This window comes from Tupaia chinensis, unplaced genomic scaffold (genome assembly GCF_000334495.1).
Source record: "Tupaia chinensis unplaced genomic scaffold, TupChi_1.0 Scaffold000117_2, whole genome shotgun sequence".
Classification (NCBI taxonomy): Eukaryota; Metazoa; Chordata; class Mammalia; order Scandentia; family Tupaiidae; genus Tupaia; species Tupaia belangeri.
In genome coordinates this window covers 4,373,535-4,389,453 of record NW_006159583.1, presented here as the reverse complement: position 1 = coordinate 4,389,453, position 15,919 = coordinate 4,373,535, and the positions used below count along the sequence as shown (strand labels likewise).

Sequence of the window (15,919 nt, the reverse complement as noted above, 5' to 3'; positions counted from 1 at the left end):
AAGCACCTAGAGAAAAATAGCATATACAAAACCAAATATTGGCATTCTACTGTTTGTATTTGCCTGCCCTACATCAAAAGTTTTATAATTTAAAGCAAATTTTTTTTAGTGTCTTTTTAAATTTGCTATATGTAGTACATGCATTCATTACAGAGAGTGAGAGAAAAAATGAGAAAGCACCCCACAGGGCAATCAGCCATGCTGCAATCTCTTCTTCTCCATTGTCCTATTGGGATTTTGGACACAGAGCTAGCATGTTCTTTAAGCTGTTAGGTCCAGAACTCAAAGACCCACACAGCTGGCCATGTAGGATCCAGCCGCTTTAACCACCACGCCACTAGCTGGCCCAGCAAATTTCATTTTTACAAAGCTATTTTTAGAGGAATTTTGTAAAGAATAAAATATTGAAGAATAATTTCACATGGTATATGATGGAAAGAATCCTGGGCTGGGATCCACGACACATGGATTTTGTCTTGGTTCTCCACTATCCAGAAACTAATTAATTAATTGGCAAGCATAGCACCTCTCTAGGCTCAGAACAAAGAGGTTGAATTAGGTGATTCCAATGCCCTTCCAACTCTATTTAGTGACTGTGATTTTACTCTTTCTTTTTCACATAAAATTGGTCCATTTGTGTTCTTTTTACTATTTGAGATTTCTCATAATTTTTGCCAATGCAAACTTTCACTAAAATTACTTCATTTATATTTAAGGGTTTTTCTATATCTGAGCAACAGAAATAAAGTATTGCGTCCCCCTCCCTTTCTAAAAATTGTCTAAAGGCCCATGCACTCATTAGAGAGAGTGAGAAAACACCCCCCCCACCCCAGCATAGTCAAGATGCAGTCCTTGTTCCTCTCTCCATTTCACCATCCCATCACAATTTCAGGCACCACACATATGTGCCCAGTGCATTTTTCAAGCCATGAGGGCTGGGATTTGAGCTGTGGTCCTCCACATGTGGTTCTTTAACCACTGCCTCAGAACTCCCTTCTGAATGTTTGCCTCCCTCTAGATTTCTGTCTCTTAAGCATTTTCTTCAGCCTAGGCCAGAAGCACAGGGCTTCCAGTTTAGATTTCCTCAGGAAACAGTCACCTCTCTGTTTTTGCAACTTACCAACCCATTATATTGTAGCAGAGCCAGTTACAGGCCAGGTCAGCTCAGGACTGATCTACAAATGACATTAAATCATCACATAATAAGTTTAAACAGACTCCACACATGCCTCCATGCATACCTGACAAAATGAAAATTGGCTCCATCACAACTTAAGTAGATGGTACGTTCATGTGAGGAGAAAAGAAATTGCCCATAAGTATTTCTGCAGTGCATGCCAGAAACTGTACTGTGAGCCTCACCATCGGAAGACCTTGCCACCACTCTAAGTAACGTGTTAGACAATTACTCAAGGTTAGCAGAGTCATACAGCTGAACTTTCAAAAGAAATAGTACATGAAGTTGTGCTGTTTACAAGAATGAATGGCTTAGTTTAATATTTCAGTTTTGGATAGTATGTTATGCTCCTATGTAGCTGTCTAGGGTAGAAAACTTGCATATAATAAATCTTGAACATAAAAACAGGCATTAAATAAAAGGGAGTGGTATACCAGGAAAACTAAATACAGACACACAGAAATAAGAGTTCAAAACAACTAAGAAAATGGCCAATTTAACAGTAGGAGCAAGTCTGGAGTTGAATTTAATTGATAAGATCGGACCACAGCAGAAGATACATGGCATACATGAGACTGAACTGGTGAAATAGAATCTTATGACTTTTGACTAAACATTACTGATTTTCTTCTATGCTTTGTTTTCTGGATTTAAGGGTTTTTGTCTTATATTGAGCTGCTGATAGGTTCAAGTACCTACTATTTTTTTATTTTTATTTCTATTTTTTTGGAGAGGTTTTCGCTACAGGGTGCAGGCGCTCACCAGACAGACAGAGAGAGACACAGAGACAGAAAGCGAGAAATCACCCTCCGGGAGGGATGATCACGCCTCAATCCCTTCTCCTCCATTCTCCTCTCGGGATCTTGGGCACGCACGCACACGCGCCCGGTGTGAGTTTTAAGCCACTGGGTCCGGGACACGAATGGCGGTCGACTACATGGGAGTCCAGCGAGATAGCCATTACGCTAACTGCTGGTTCCCTTGTACCTACTATTTGAACAGAATCCTAACCTGTTTCCTGGCTTTAAATTTTAAGCAAAGCTCTCTTAGCATTTCTTTGATTTTGATTTGTTAAAGTTAAAACTGCTTTACTTGAAATTAAAAAAATATATTAAAAATAAAAAAACAGGCATACAACTTGGATAAATGTAAGATTTTTTTGTCTATATATGATAATTAATTATATACATATCAACTTGGTTAGGCTGTGGTGCCCAGTTGTTTGGTCAAACACCAATCTAGATATTGTTGTCAATGTATCTTATAGATATTTATTTATTTTTAACAATTATTTAATTTTATTTATTATGATTATTATTTTTTCTTCTTTTTTGGAGAGGTTTTTGCTATAAGGTGCATGCACTTGCCAGAAGGACAGAGAGAGACAGAGATACAGAAAGCGAGAAATCATCACCTAGGGGGGATGGCCATGCTTCAATTCCTTCTCCTCTATACTCCTCTCAGGATCTTGGGTATGCACACACACATGCCCAGCGTGAGTTTAAGCCACCGGATCCGGGACTCAAACTGCAGTCGACTACATGGGAGTCCAGCAACATAGCAATTATGCCAACTGCTGGTTCCTATGATTATTATTTTTAAATTTGCTATAAACACTAACCTAGGAGAGTGAGAGAAAGTGGGAAAGCAAGCCACCAGTTCTGGGACTCAGACTACGGTGGGCCATGTGGCAGTCCAGTGTTTTTACCACCATGGCACCTGCTTGCCACAGATGTGATTCATATTTAAATGGGTAGACTGTGAGTGAAGCAGATTGCTCTCCATAATGTGGGTAGGCTTCTTCAGATAAACTGGAGGCCCAGAGGGCGAAAACTGAGATTTCTGGAAGAAGAAAGAATTTGGTCTCAAGACTATAAAATAGAAACTCTTGCTTGAGTTTACATACATTTCCTGGAAAGGAAGGAAGCGAGCCTAAAGAACATAGAAACTCCACCTAATTTTATATCCATTTTCTCAATCTTTAACAATAGTTGCACAAGATAAGGGAAGCATATTATCCTAGTTTTTCAGATAACAAGCCTGAAGGGCAAAGGGATTTAGGAATTTGACAACGGTGAACGTGTTAGAAGTAGTAAAACCTAAATTCAAATCCAGGTCTCCCTGACCAGAGTTCCTGCATTTCCAACCACTACACCACTACCCTCCTAAAAACGAAATGCAAAGAAGAACCACAGTTCACCATTTATTTACTCTTTATATTTAGTATTCAGAAGTTTAGGGTGTGTCTTGCTGTGGATTTCTTTTGGTTTATCCTGGGTGGTGTTTGTTCAGCTTTTGGAATTTATAGATTTATGTTTTTTGCCAAATAAGGGAAGTTTTCAGCTACTTTTTCTGTGTTTTTCTTTTTTTGAGTTATTTTTCAGTCCCACCTTTCTCTCCTCTTTATCCATATCTCCAATGGGGGGAGGGGAGCTACTTTTTGTTATAGTCCCACAGGTTCCTGAGGCTCTGTTTAGCCTTTTTTTCCAGTATATTTTCTGTCTTTTGTTCAAGTTGAGTCATTTCTATATTCTACCTTCCAGTTCACTGTTTCTTTTTTCTGTCTTCTCCATTCTGCTGTTAAACTATCCGTTGAGTTTAATTTCATTGTTACAATTTTTCATTTTTTTAATGTATAATCGGCGTTTTATTTTTTCCCCAGAGGACAGACATTTCTTCAGTCCTTATAGACTAGGCTCCTTACACAGGCTTTGGTGGAGGGTGAGGGGCAGCATCTGCAGGTCTAAATCAGGGTGGGGGTGTTCGGTCCTTGTGAGCTTCACAAGATCGGTTCCTGACTACCTTGCTCTGAGTGGCGCAACTCACACAGTAATGTAGCTTCACATACAGCTTGGGGAACACATAGGCTTCGAAGACACTTGCTTCAGAGGTGTCCCTGATGGCTGCGGCCTCTACCATGTTTTGGATGACAAACTTCATAGCCTTGTCCTTGGGCACGCATCGGGCGCAGCTCATGCAGCGAATATGCTGCACATGGCCAGGCCCTTTTTAGCACGGCCTTTGGTCCTTCTTTTCTTCATCATCGCAAAAGCGAGGCCACGAGAGCCAGTTTTTCATTTTTAAACTCCCATTTGGTTCTTTATACTTCTCATTGCTTAGCTGAGATGTTTCTCTCTTTGTTGAGATTTCCTATTTTTTTCACTTACAAGTTTGCTCTTAATTGCTCTGTCAATAATTATCTGAAGAAGCCTACCCACATTATGGAGAGCAATCTGCTTCACTCAGAGCTATCTTATGTTTGTTTTACATATAATATCTAGGATCTTTAATTGTATGTAGCAGGAGGATTAGGTTAAAAATATGTCTTCCCCCTATTCTTTGAGCGCCCAAGAAGTCAATCTGTCAAACAGTTTTACAGATAGCTTTATGTAAGTCCAATCGCCACAAGTCTTAAAAATGTTTTAAAATTCATACTGGTGGGCCTTTTCACCAAATCTAGTCCCTGCCTACCATCTTGGTTTTTGTTTTTAATTTCTCTCTCTCTTTCCTTTTCTTCTCACTGGTCTTTACCCTTTCCATTTAGTGACAACCCACTAGATGATCTTCCCCACACTTCTCTGAAATCTTAGCAAAATTTATCAAATACCGGTTGTGTGCATAGCTTGACAAAATGTGTCCTACTAGAATTTTCCGTTGCCCCTGAGCAGACAAAAAAACTTCTTAAACAGTTTTATCTTGTTGTTTACTAAGTAGCCCTGACTAGGTAAGTCACAATGATTATTTCAGACTCGTTTCACATTATCTTCTAAAATACTTTTATTTTAGAAGAAGCCACTGTGTGCTTTAAAAGACCACCAATTCAAAGTCATCTTTAGGAAAGAAGCAACAAAATGAGATAAATGGCATCAGGTTTCTGCTTCCTTTCTTAAGTGATATCATTGAACTAATGGGTTAAACTTCGAAATCTTTAATGATACAGCTCGATACTGAGCACAATGGTCATTCGTGCCTTTTAATTTCTTTAGAACATATTTAATATATTTTCCCGTCAAAATACGTGGAGTGTCTGGTCATCTGAATGAAGAAATAAGTTCTACTTCCCATTCTCCAACAGAAACCCTGATTTGACAGTAGCAGGTGAACAAAAAATACCTTTATGAGAAGTGCAGAGTGTAGTTAAGAAGTTTCAATATTCTGGAAAAAATACAAAACCAAAACCAACTTATACTTGAAATGTGTTAGAGGAGCAATTTTACTTTACCTATGTCAGCCCCTCCCCAAAGGCAGCACAGCTCAGTGCTGAGAAAGATAGCCTTGCCCCACAATTTCTTTATTGGAGGGTGGAGCATTCTCTCTCTCTCTCTCTCTTTCTCTCTCTCTCCTCTCTCTCACTCTCTCTCTCTCTTTCTGGTGAATGTGTGTGTCCTGTAGCAAATTTAAAAATAATAATAATTATAAATAAAATTAAATAAATAATTCTTATTTTTAAAAAGTGTATTGTGCATGGCCACTGCTTCTTTATGTTGTTAACCTTCCAAAGAAAAGGTTTTATGGAGGCAGGACTCAGGAGCCACGGGGGAGGGGAGAAGGAAGAGGTGGGTAGGAGAGACAATGGGTGGAGTATAACAGGTAGAACGAAGTTCATGTGTTCACGTCCTGGCTGTCCTGGCTACAAAGGAGCCTGTGAAAGTAAATATACATGGGACATTGTCAGCTTTTATCATAGCCTAGGAACTCTGGGAAACAACATGGAGTATTCTAAAATATCAGGAAGACATTCAAATGATGAGCAGTCAAAAATAATGGCAAATACATCAGTCTCATTAAAGCCCTTGTGAGCAACAGCTGAGAGTGTGAGCTTTGGAATAAACTGCCTAGGTTTGGGACATCTCATATCCTAATGGTTAAGGAAGCAGGATTCCATATGGCCAGCCATAGAATCCCAGCTCCCAGGAACTTGGAAAAACACTCTGGTACATGTGTGTTCAAAAATGACCAAAATTCCAACAGGATGGAGAAATGGAGAAGAGATAAAGAAGTGACCATGCCCTATTGAGAGGTTCTCTCTTTTTCTCTTTCTCTTTCTTTTTCTCTTTCTCTTCCTCTTATGCATGCATGAGCACACAACTCCAAAAAAAAAAAAAAAAAAAAAAAGCCTAGGATCCAGTTCAAGGTCTGGTGCTTCCTTATGTCTTCCTTATGTTTTAATTTCTTTAAGCCTCATTTTGCTTATATACAAAATGGAAAAATAAATAGAACCCTGCCCAGATTGCTAATGTAGGGATTAAAGAAGGTGATGGTCTATTGGAAGACAAGTTAGTACTCTGAAGATGTTCAGTCTTACTTAACCCTTGTCAGAATGGCAAAGATTAAAAATATAAAAAGTGCTAAGTGTTGGCAGGGATGTGGTGAAAGGGGTACTCTCTTACACTATTGGTGGGAATGTAAACTGGTTTAGCCATTGTGAAGAACAATATAGAGGTTCCTCAAAGATCTACAAATAGTACTACCATTTGATCCAGCAATCCCACTTCTGGGTATCTATCCAAAGGACAAGAGAATACGCAATCAGAAAAGCACTAGCACATCAATGTTTATTGCAGAATTATTCATGATCGCTGAGACATGGAACCAACCCAAATGTCCACAAACAGATGATTAGAATGAAAAAATGTGGCACATATACTCCATGGAATACTACTCAGCCATAAAAAACAACAAGACCCTAGCATTTGATAAAAAGTGGTCGGACATGGAGGATCTATTGCTGAGTGAAACAAGTCAGGATATGAAAGAACGATATTGTATATATCCACTTAATATATACCAACTATCCACATTTTATGGTAGAGATTGAAATATTGGAGGGCATAAAAGCAGTGAAAATAATTAGGGATGCTGAAGACAGTGTGGAATGGGAGAAGGGAAGAGTATAGAGAAGGATACCTAGAGAACAAATAGAGAGGAATGGCATTAGTGGGACACAGAAATGGTTTATTACCTATTGATGATAACATGTATAGTATTCTCAACTGGACTGGTCTGAGAAGTATTTCATCTTGGGTAAATTCTTTTACAAGCCAAATGAGATGTAGTGATTGTTTAAAAAGTGAGAACAATAATAATAATAATCTGGAAAAAATAATAAAAAGCTATTGGATGATGATGATGTAGATAGTAATGTCTTTGTCTTGACTGATATGCAAGGTATTCCTTCTGGAAAAAGAAATGTAATACACTATAAAGATATATGTGATTCGATGTAGTATAAACAAGACCATGATAATAATAAACAAAATTTTAAAAATGAAAAAAAAAGACGTTCAGTCTTTCCTGTTTGTAAAGATTCTAGTGTCAACTTCTCAGATTACCTTGTTCTTTCATCGTCCAAGGAAAACCAAAGATGTTGTTAGTGCTTGGAAGATCTAGGGGCTGGGAAAGTAGCTGGGAGAAAACAGAAACTTTTAAGAATTTTGCCCTAAAAAAGCATTACATGTGGTCTTGCTGCATCTTTTGTAGTATTAAGGAAATGTTAGTAATGAATATGATCCTTAACAATTCTGTTTCTGATTACTTGACCAAGTTTCTTTTAGGTAACGCTCCCTGAAGACTGAGTCAAGCATGTCATAGTCATTAAGAAGAAAATGAACATGAAAGTGAAACAGCACATTCTCTTGTATGGGGTGGGGTCGGAGGAGGCGTAGTGGACAGCCGGAACTTTCATCACTGCTAGCGGTAACGTGACCATTCCCTTCATGAAGCCGTTTTCACAAGGTCACACAGATGGTAATCAGCAGAGTCAAGTTTGATAGCTCCAGCATCTGCCCTCTTCCCCTGTTCTACGCAGCCTCATCCTACAATGTGTTTATTACAAAACATTTAGGAAATTTTAAAAGTATCAAGAAAGTCTCCAAGTTTGTGTGTGACATCAATAAACCCAGAAACAAACCTTCCACCTTATGCCGCTTGACCCATTTTCCAATCAGAGGTAAGTGCTGTTAACATCCTTCTGTTCTAAAACCAACCAATGCGACTTTCCTTTTATTTATTTATTTACTTATTTAGGAGAGATTTTTTTTTGCTATAGGGCACATGTGTTCACCAGAGAGACAGAGAGAGATGGAGAGAGAGAAAGCAAGAAATCACTCCCAAGGGTGATTATTCCTCTTCCATTCTCTCGGGATTTGGGGCATGCACACACATGTGCCCAGTGTGAGTTTCAAGCTGCCAGGCCTGGGACTCAAATCATGGTTGACCACATGGGAGTCCAACTCCTTAACTACTACCTGCTGACTGGGAAGTGTGACTTTTCTAACCAAAACACAGTTAACGTGACTCCTTTTAAGAATGGTCAATCATTAGGAAAACAATTATTTGCAGAGGTCCAACCATGTGACCCAATTCCTTTGCCATCCTTTCTTCAATATTAAAATCCTCATTATTAAAGTGAAGTTAACTAGCATTCTAATTGTGTATTTGCATAAAGACTCCATTTTTTCCCCCCTCATTCATAGTTTTCAATGTTTGGCAATCTTGGCACCGAAGGTCAGGATTTGAAAGCTGCTCTGGACCCCCCACTGGCTTTATTTACAACCTCATACAGTTCCCACATAGTTACAGATGGGTCCTTAGGCCTTAGTCTATCACAGATTTCTTTCTGGAACGCATGAGGAGTGACCCAGATTTTTTTAAATGCCTCCAATCTCCTTTGAAACAGCAGCTGCTTCAAAGGAAAGCTCTATTATGAAGAATACAAACAAAATATCTCAGCTGGGAGTTTTCTTGGAGATTTTAGATTTTATAATTTGCCATTTAATAAGATTTTTTTACATGTGCAAAGAGAAGGCATTCTGCCACCGTGAACTGTTTCATTCGATCAGAGTTCAGTACCACGTGGCTGAGAAGGCAAAGATAATCTTACCATCCATCTAGCTAAGCAGATCAGCCAGAACGCTTCATAATTACAACTCAGGAGAGCTGAGCAGGCTGCGATGGAAGATAAGGCCTCTATAACCATCTACAAACACTGCTAATTTTCCTGAGCCCTTGGTTCAGGTCTTGGTCTTAAAGCAAGAGCCCTATTTCTAAATTTCCTCTATAAGCGTGGTATAAAATTAAAAACTAAATAAAATAAACAAACAGAAAACTACCCACCTTATCAGAAATGTTTTGGCTGTTTTTGAGATGCCCTAACTTCTAACAGCATGCTATACCCTTAAGACAAATCAAACTTATAGACTATGACTTTTTCATCTTTATCTGCATAACTGTACTGGGAATAGTACCTTACATTCATTATGTTTTTTTCAAATTAAGTCAAGAAACTTCTCATGCATGCTGCACAAGACAATTTACTACATAATACCTGTTAAATATTTGCACTGCGCTGGCTGGAACTCACAAAAGACAAGTTGTACAAAAAGATTTCTAAAATGAAAAGTTAAGAGTTTATAAAACCAGGTACCAGTAGGTGACATGGTGTTTAAGGTGCTGGACTCCCACATGGCCAACTGTGGTTCAAGTCCCAGACCTAGTGGCTTGCTTTCTCATCTTCTCTCTCTGTCTTTCTCTAGTCAAAATTAAAAATAACAATAATGATGAATAATTTTTAAAAAAAGAGTTATAAAGGAATCAAATGGTAAAAAAATAATTATTCCCCTTTTGGAAAGCAAGCCCACTATTTGTATATGAACTATATTACAATCAAAATTTGAGACACCTTTAGTTTACTCACCTTCATATTGTACTTAATATTTTACATAAATTTTAATGCTCTTTCATTAGCAGAGAGAAAACATATTTCTCAGTAACTAGCAGTGGGAGATCAAATCATACAAAAGTAACCTTTGAGGCATCACCCATCTGACTTTGCCTCAGACTCCACTTTGTGAACACAGGGCCTGCATTTCACCCTGTACCTGGAGCTGCCGCAGCCTGGTTCTCCTTCCAGCTCCCTTCTTGCCTTGGCATCATCCCCATCTGCTCTGCCAGATTGGTTTAAGCTTAGCTTGGCAAACTCTCTGGGTTCTTCATGTGGGTAGGCCTAGGGAATCACTCCACCCCCAACCTGACCTCCTTCCTCCTCCAGAGCTGGCCCCACCAACGCTCTGACCCCCCACCCACACTGCTCTCTCTCTCTCTCTAGTCACCATCCTCATGCAATGGGCTTATCCTACCCTAAGAAGTAGGTAAACTAAGGAAAATGAACAAACAAGCCCTCTGGATTTGAGAAACTGAGAGAATCAGAAATAACTGTGTACATTTTTTCTCTCAGATGTCAGATGCAGGTTGTTGAATTATTCACAGTCCTCAGTTCATGGCACATAATCACCAATGTTCTAGACAAGGTTTCCTTTTTGTATTGAAAAAAAAATCAACTATTTACTTACCTATTATCTTCTTATTCCCATAGCCAATTCCTTTCCTCCACTTCCCTTTAGAAAACAATTCTGACTCATTTATGTGAATTCTCCAGTTAAATGTATTGCTGCAAAATGCTCCTCAGGGTGTGTGTGTCTGTGTGTGTTTTATAGATCTCATTCTGTTTCTTTTCCCACTCAGGATTATTTTTGAGATTCAGCATGTAGCTATGTGTAGCCGAATCTGTTACTTTTAACTATCCTACGTGGCAATATTCTGTGTGCACGTTCTCCACATTGATTCTATCCACTTGCCTGGTGATGGTCACTCAGTTTGCTGAGAACTTCGGCCATCACCAATAATGCTGCAAAGAACATCCTTATGTACATCCCGTATGGAATGTAGTGGTCATGGTTGAGACTGATCCCCAGGCATGGAATTCAGTGCCATGCCTACACCTCCTTGACCTCCCATCACAGGGCAGCCTCCTCCACAGCCAGCTGCCAGCATCTGCTTCCGTTTGCTTGTGGGCTTTCTCAGCAACTTTCAACAAATGAATAATGAGTGCTGAACATTAATACCCCAGTGCTTTTGGCACTTGGGTGGGAAAACTGTGAAGCTCTTGTTTAATATTGTTTCCTAAAAGCTGCCAATTAGTGGGCCAGCAGGTGACATGGTGGTTAAGGTGTTGGATTTCCACGTGGCCAACTATGGTTCAAGTCCTGGACAAGATGTCTTGAAAATCATGCCAGGCACATGTGTATGTGTGCCCAAAATCCTGAGAGGAGAATGGAGGAGAAGGGATTGAGGACTGGCTACCCTCCCTCAAAGAGATTGACGGTGTGTGTGTGTGTGTGGGGGGGTGATTTATCACTTTCCCTCTCTCTATCTCTCTCTGGTGAACACACCCACCCTATGGCAAAAACCTAAAGAGAACAAAAGGCTGCCAGTTAATCCAGTGACTCACAGTGATAAGATGTTGGCAGACATACCCGTTATTGAGTGCCTTCCCTATCTACCAGTGTGTCCTAAATAAGCTGCTGCCACTCAAATCCTTATTTTGGCATCTGAGTCAGACAGAACTTACATGAGGACATAGGGGTGTGTATATTCATCCTGACTAAGTAAGATCAGATTGCTCGGTCAATGAATGACTCCACAGCTCACACTCTCCACGGCAGTGAGGGTGGTGCATGGGCCTCACATCCTCCCCAACACTGGCATTATCCAGTTTCTCATTTGTACTCATTCATTTGGTTTAAAGTTATTTTAATTCCCAGTTCTCTGATTTCCAAGCCTTTTGACTTTTCTTTATTTGGTGCATTTCTCTCTTCATCTCTCTGTGAAATGCTTCTGCAATAGAGACTTGTCACGGCTAATGCATGATCGTCCTTGCAATACTCAGATCATAGGCCAAGAACTCTGCGTATATTAACTCATGAGATCATGACAACAACCCTGGATATTATTCCTATTGCCATCCGCATTTTAAAAATAAACCAAGGCTTGGACCAGCAATTAGCGTAATGGCTATGTCGCTGGACTCCCATGTAGTCAACTGCGGTTCGCATCCCGGACCCGGTGGCTTAAAACTCATGTCGGGCGCGTGTGCGTGCATACCCAAGATCCCGAGAGGAGAATGGAGGAGAAGGGATTGGGGCATGGCCATCCTCCCTGGGAAGTGATTTCTCACTTTCTGTCTCTCTGTCTCTCTGTCTGGCGAGGGCACACACCCTATGGCCAAAAAACAAACAAACAAAACAACAACAACAACAACACTCTCCAAATAAATAAACAAACAAACAAACAAACTAAGGCTCGGAGATGGTAAGTGGCTTGCCCACGGTCATAAACCTGGAAGTAAGTCAGACCTCGACTGAGAGTCTGTGCTCTTGACCCTCTCTGCTGCTTTGCCCTATCAGCATTTCAGGAACCTGTTCCTCTTCCATTCTACTGAGTCTCCTGGGAGCCTGATTTCCCCTTCAGGTAAATCAGTGGTCCAGGAACTGAGTCTCAGAATTGGGTGGAGTTTATTATCTGAGGAAATATATACCAACCCTTTGTACCTGTGTACTACACAGTACGTTTGCACAACACAATCATTACAGACAGAAATATTCTGCTTAACTAAATACTCTGTTTAGCTGAGGATTATGTGACTATCATACTGAAATGTAAAAAATAGTACCCAACAATGATGTGATCTGTATTCCTTTTCTGTTAATACTGTCAATGTTGGGTAACAGCTTAAAACAATATGGTGCTATGGTAGTGCAAGCAGGACAGTGCTGCTTGGTGATGGCTGTGTCCTCATTGGAAACCCACGTTTGGTTTCTGGCCCAACCTAGAAAGGCTGGGCATGGTAACATGCAGCAGTAATACTAGCTAACTGGGAAGCTGGGGCAAGGGGCTCACTACAAGGGAAGATCCTATTAAAAATATCTTTCTCTCTACTTCCCACATGCATTCTCTCTCTCTCTCTCTCTCTCTGTCTCTCTGTCTCTCAAAACAAAAGAAAAACCAATATGAATGTATTGTTTCACCATTTGTTATGCTCTGTCCCCCAAAATTTCATGTCTTGGAATTTGGTGTTGAGATTCAGCAAAACCTGGTGGGTGATGACTTATCACAGTGATTGCATCATGGAGGCACCACTCCATGGACAGGTTAATAACGTTTTCCAAGATACAGTGAGTTCTAGTTCTCGTGAGAAGGGTTAGATCTCACAAGAGCTGGTTGCTATAAAAGACAGCTGCTCACGACCTGCTTTCTCTGTGCGTGCCCACCATTTCCTGTGCTTCTGTCGGCCATGTTGTACGCTGGCTTCACACAAGACTAGCAACTTCCAACTTTCAGATGCCAGAATTTTGAGTCTTTAAACCTCTTTCTTTGATGGAACCAGCAGTTGGTGTAATGGCTATGTCGCTGGACTCCCATGTAGTCAACCGTGGTTTGCGTCCCGGACCCGGTGGCTAAACCTCATGGCGGGCACATGTGCGTGCATGCCCAAGATCCCGAGAGGAGAATGGAGGAGAAGGGATTGTTGCGTGGCCATCCCCCCTGGGGGGGGGATTTCTCATTTTCTATCTCCACACACGCCCTATAGCAAAAACCTCTCCAAAAAAAGAAAAAGAAAAAAAAAGGCATGAAATCAAGATGTCAGCTGATCCAGGCTCTCATTTAAAGGCCCTGAAAGAGAATCTGCCTTCCAGCCCACTCAGATTGTTGGCAGAGTCATGTTTCTCACAGCCACAGGACTGGGTTCCTGCTTCCTCACTAGCTGGGAGCCCCTAGCAGCAACTTAAGTCCACCAGTCATTGCTGTCCTCCTGTGCCTCCATTTTAAACCAACAACACACCTCAGGTGCTATTCATGCTTCTAATTCTCTTCTTCTTTAGCCTCTCTGCCTCCACCCAGGGAAAGTACTCTGTGCTTAAGGGCTGTGATTATATCGTGCTCACCTCAAAATTCCAGGGTAAATTCGCTATTTTAATCTGTAACATGAATTACATCAGAAGATCTCTTTGCTATGTAATATAACCTACTGATAGGATCCAAGGATTAGGACAGGGACATCTTTAGGGAATCATCCAGCCATCACAAGGTTATAACATGAACCTGTGGGGACCATTCTAAATTTCTAAGGGGGTGATAATAATACCTACTTTATAGGGTAGTTATGAGAAATAAATAAATGAGTTAGAATTTGTGAAGTGTTTCAAACATTGTCTGGAAAGTGCTGTATAAATGCTTGTTAAATGAATTAATTTCTGACCATATTGAAAGACTGAAAGTATAGGTGATTAAGCTGAATCTGTTGTCGCCCACTGGCATAATTAGAAGGTACTCATGGGTGGAAGAGTGGGAAGGGAGCAGTTAGGAAAAAAATCTCTGACACCACTTTTGTTTAGTTGTCCTTTGTAATAGACAATGATACCCAGTATTTAGGATTTTCTGGTTATGTGAAAGGTTACTGAAAAGGTAAATCCGTGAATACAGTTGCTTATACAACTAATGTATTTAGTCAGTCAATAAATCTCTGCTCTGGCTTTCTACCAGATAATCCCATTTGTGAAATAATACACTGTGGTGTTGTTATAAACCCCCCATTCTCCTTACCTTGGTTCCCTAGAAACATATATTTCCAGAAATCGAGAGGTAAGTACAAACTTTCTTCTACATTTGATCTCCATTTTCCCATTGTTTATGACTGTTTCTTTGTTGTACTTAGAGCAGAGGTAATGAACACAGAGACCATAAACACTTTGGGGTACTTGCCAGTTTCAAAGTATTTTCCTCTCCTAAAGAAACAGCACAATATAGTGGCTTTGAATTTTCCCTCTGCTATTTGATTTTGGAAAACTTCCACAAGCTAGATGCAAAATAGGGTTAGTAATAACTTCCTTTAGTTATTGTTAGAATTATGGCCAGTGTGATTGACACACCTAGTGGTGCCTGGCACATGAAACAGGCACTCAGAAAATGGTTGCTATTATCTCACGGTGTTTCTAGGGACGCCAGATAAAATTCAAGATACCAGTTACGTTTGAATTTCAGATAAAGTTTTAATATCAGTGTGTCCCAAGTTTGCAGATAGGACATAACTTGCACAAAAACCTTATTTTTACTTGTTAAATTGGACAGCTATACTTGTTTCATTTGATCTTCAGGATACCCTTGAAGTAAATACTGTTTTTTACAGTTGAGAAAACTGAGGCTTAGTAAAAGAAAATGGTCTCAAATGCATGAAGTGATAGAACCTTTTTAGTTTTATGTTTAACCAACACCTTCCCTCTGAAATAGAATGTAGTATCCATTACTTTACCTTTGTCTCCCCCTCAAAGTGCTTACCACAGCCATTTAAACATGGAAGTGTCATACACAGACTGCTAACATGAACAGGAGGGACGGCACGGAATTGCAATGGCCCCTCTCCCACTCCAAAAGGACACCTGACTAAACACATGAATCAAAATGAGATGAATTCAAAAGAAAGATGTGTATTAGTTCTATTAATAGTTAATACTGATAAAGCATATGTTGTCTTCCAGGTAGTATTTATGAGAGGGCTTCCAAATTTTCATGGAAAATTGGAATTTAAGTCTGGGTTTATTTTGGTGCAAAAATTTTTTGAGATCCATGCATATTTTTTCATAATGTGCATTCCCCACGAACTCTTTGAGGACTCCTTGGATTAAGAGTCTTCCGTGTGTACCCAGAGATGAGCTTGCTCAGTGTAGCTATGAAGTGGGATGACAGGGAGGTACCTGGAGTAGATCATTAAGGTCCTCAGGATTAGGAATCAGACACTTTGATGTGTTTTTTATGAAGTCCACTTATCCCCACTCCCACTCATTTTAACTGTATCATGTTTCTTACGGCTTTTTAGCATCTTCGTCAATGTGGGAATAAAGGAGAGGA

General features: G+C 40.0%; 1 protein-coding gene across 1 annotated transcript; it reads right to left on the bottom strand.

Annotated features, from left to right (window-relative positions):
• Nucleotides 1-3,839: 3,839 nt before the first annotated feature.
• On the bottom strand, nucleotides 3,840-4,182 carry LOC102479241 (40S ribosomal protein S26-like). The gene has a single exon (XM_014586190.2). The coding sequence runs from the start codon at nucleotides 4,151-4,153 to the stop codon at nucleotides 3,926-3,928; it is 228 nt and encodes a 75-aa protein (XP_014441676.1). The 5' UTR covers nucleotides 4,154-4,182; the 3' UTR covers nucleotides 3,840-3,925.
• Between the last annotated feature and the right edge of the window lie 11,737 nt (nucleotides 4,183-15,919).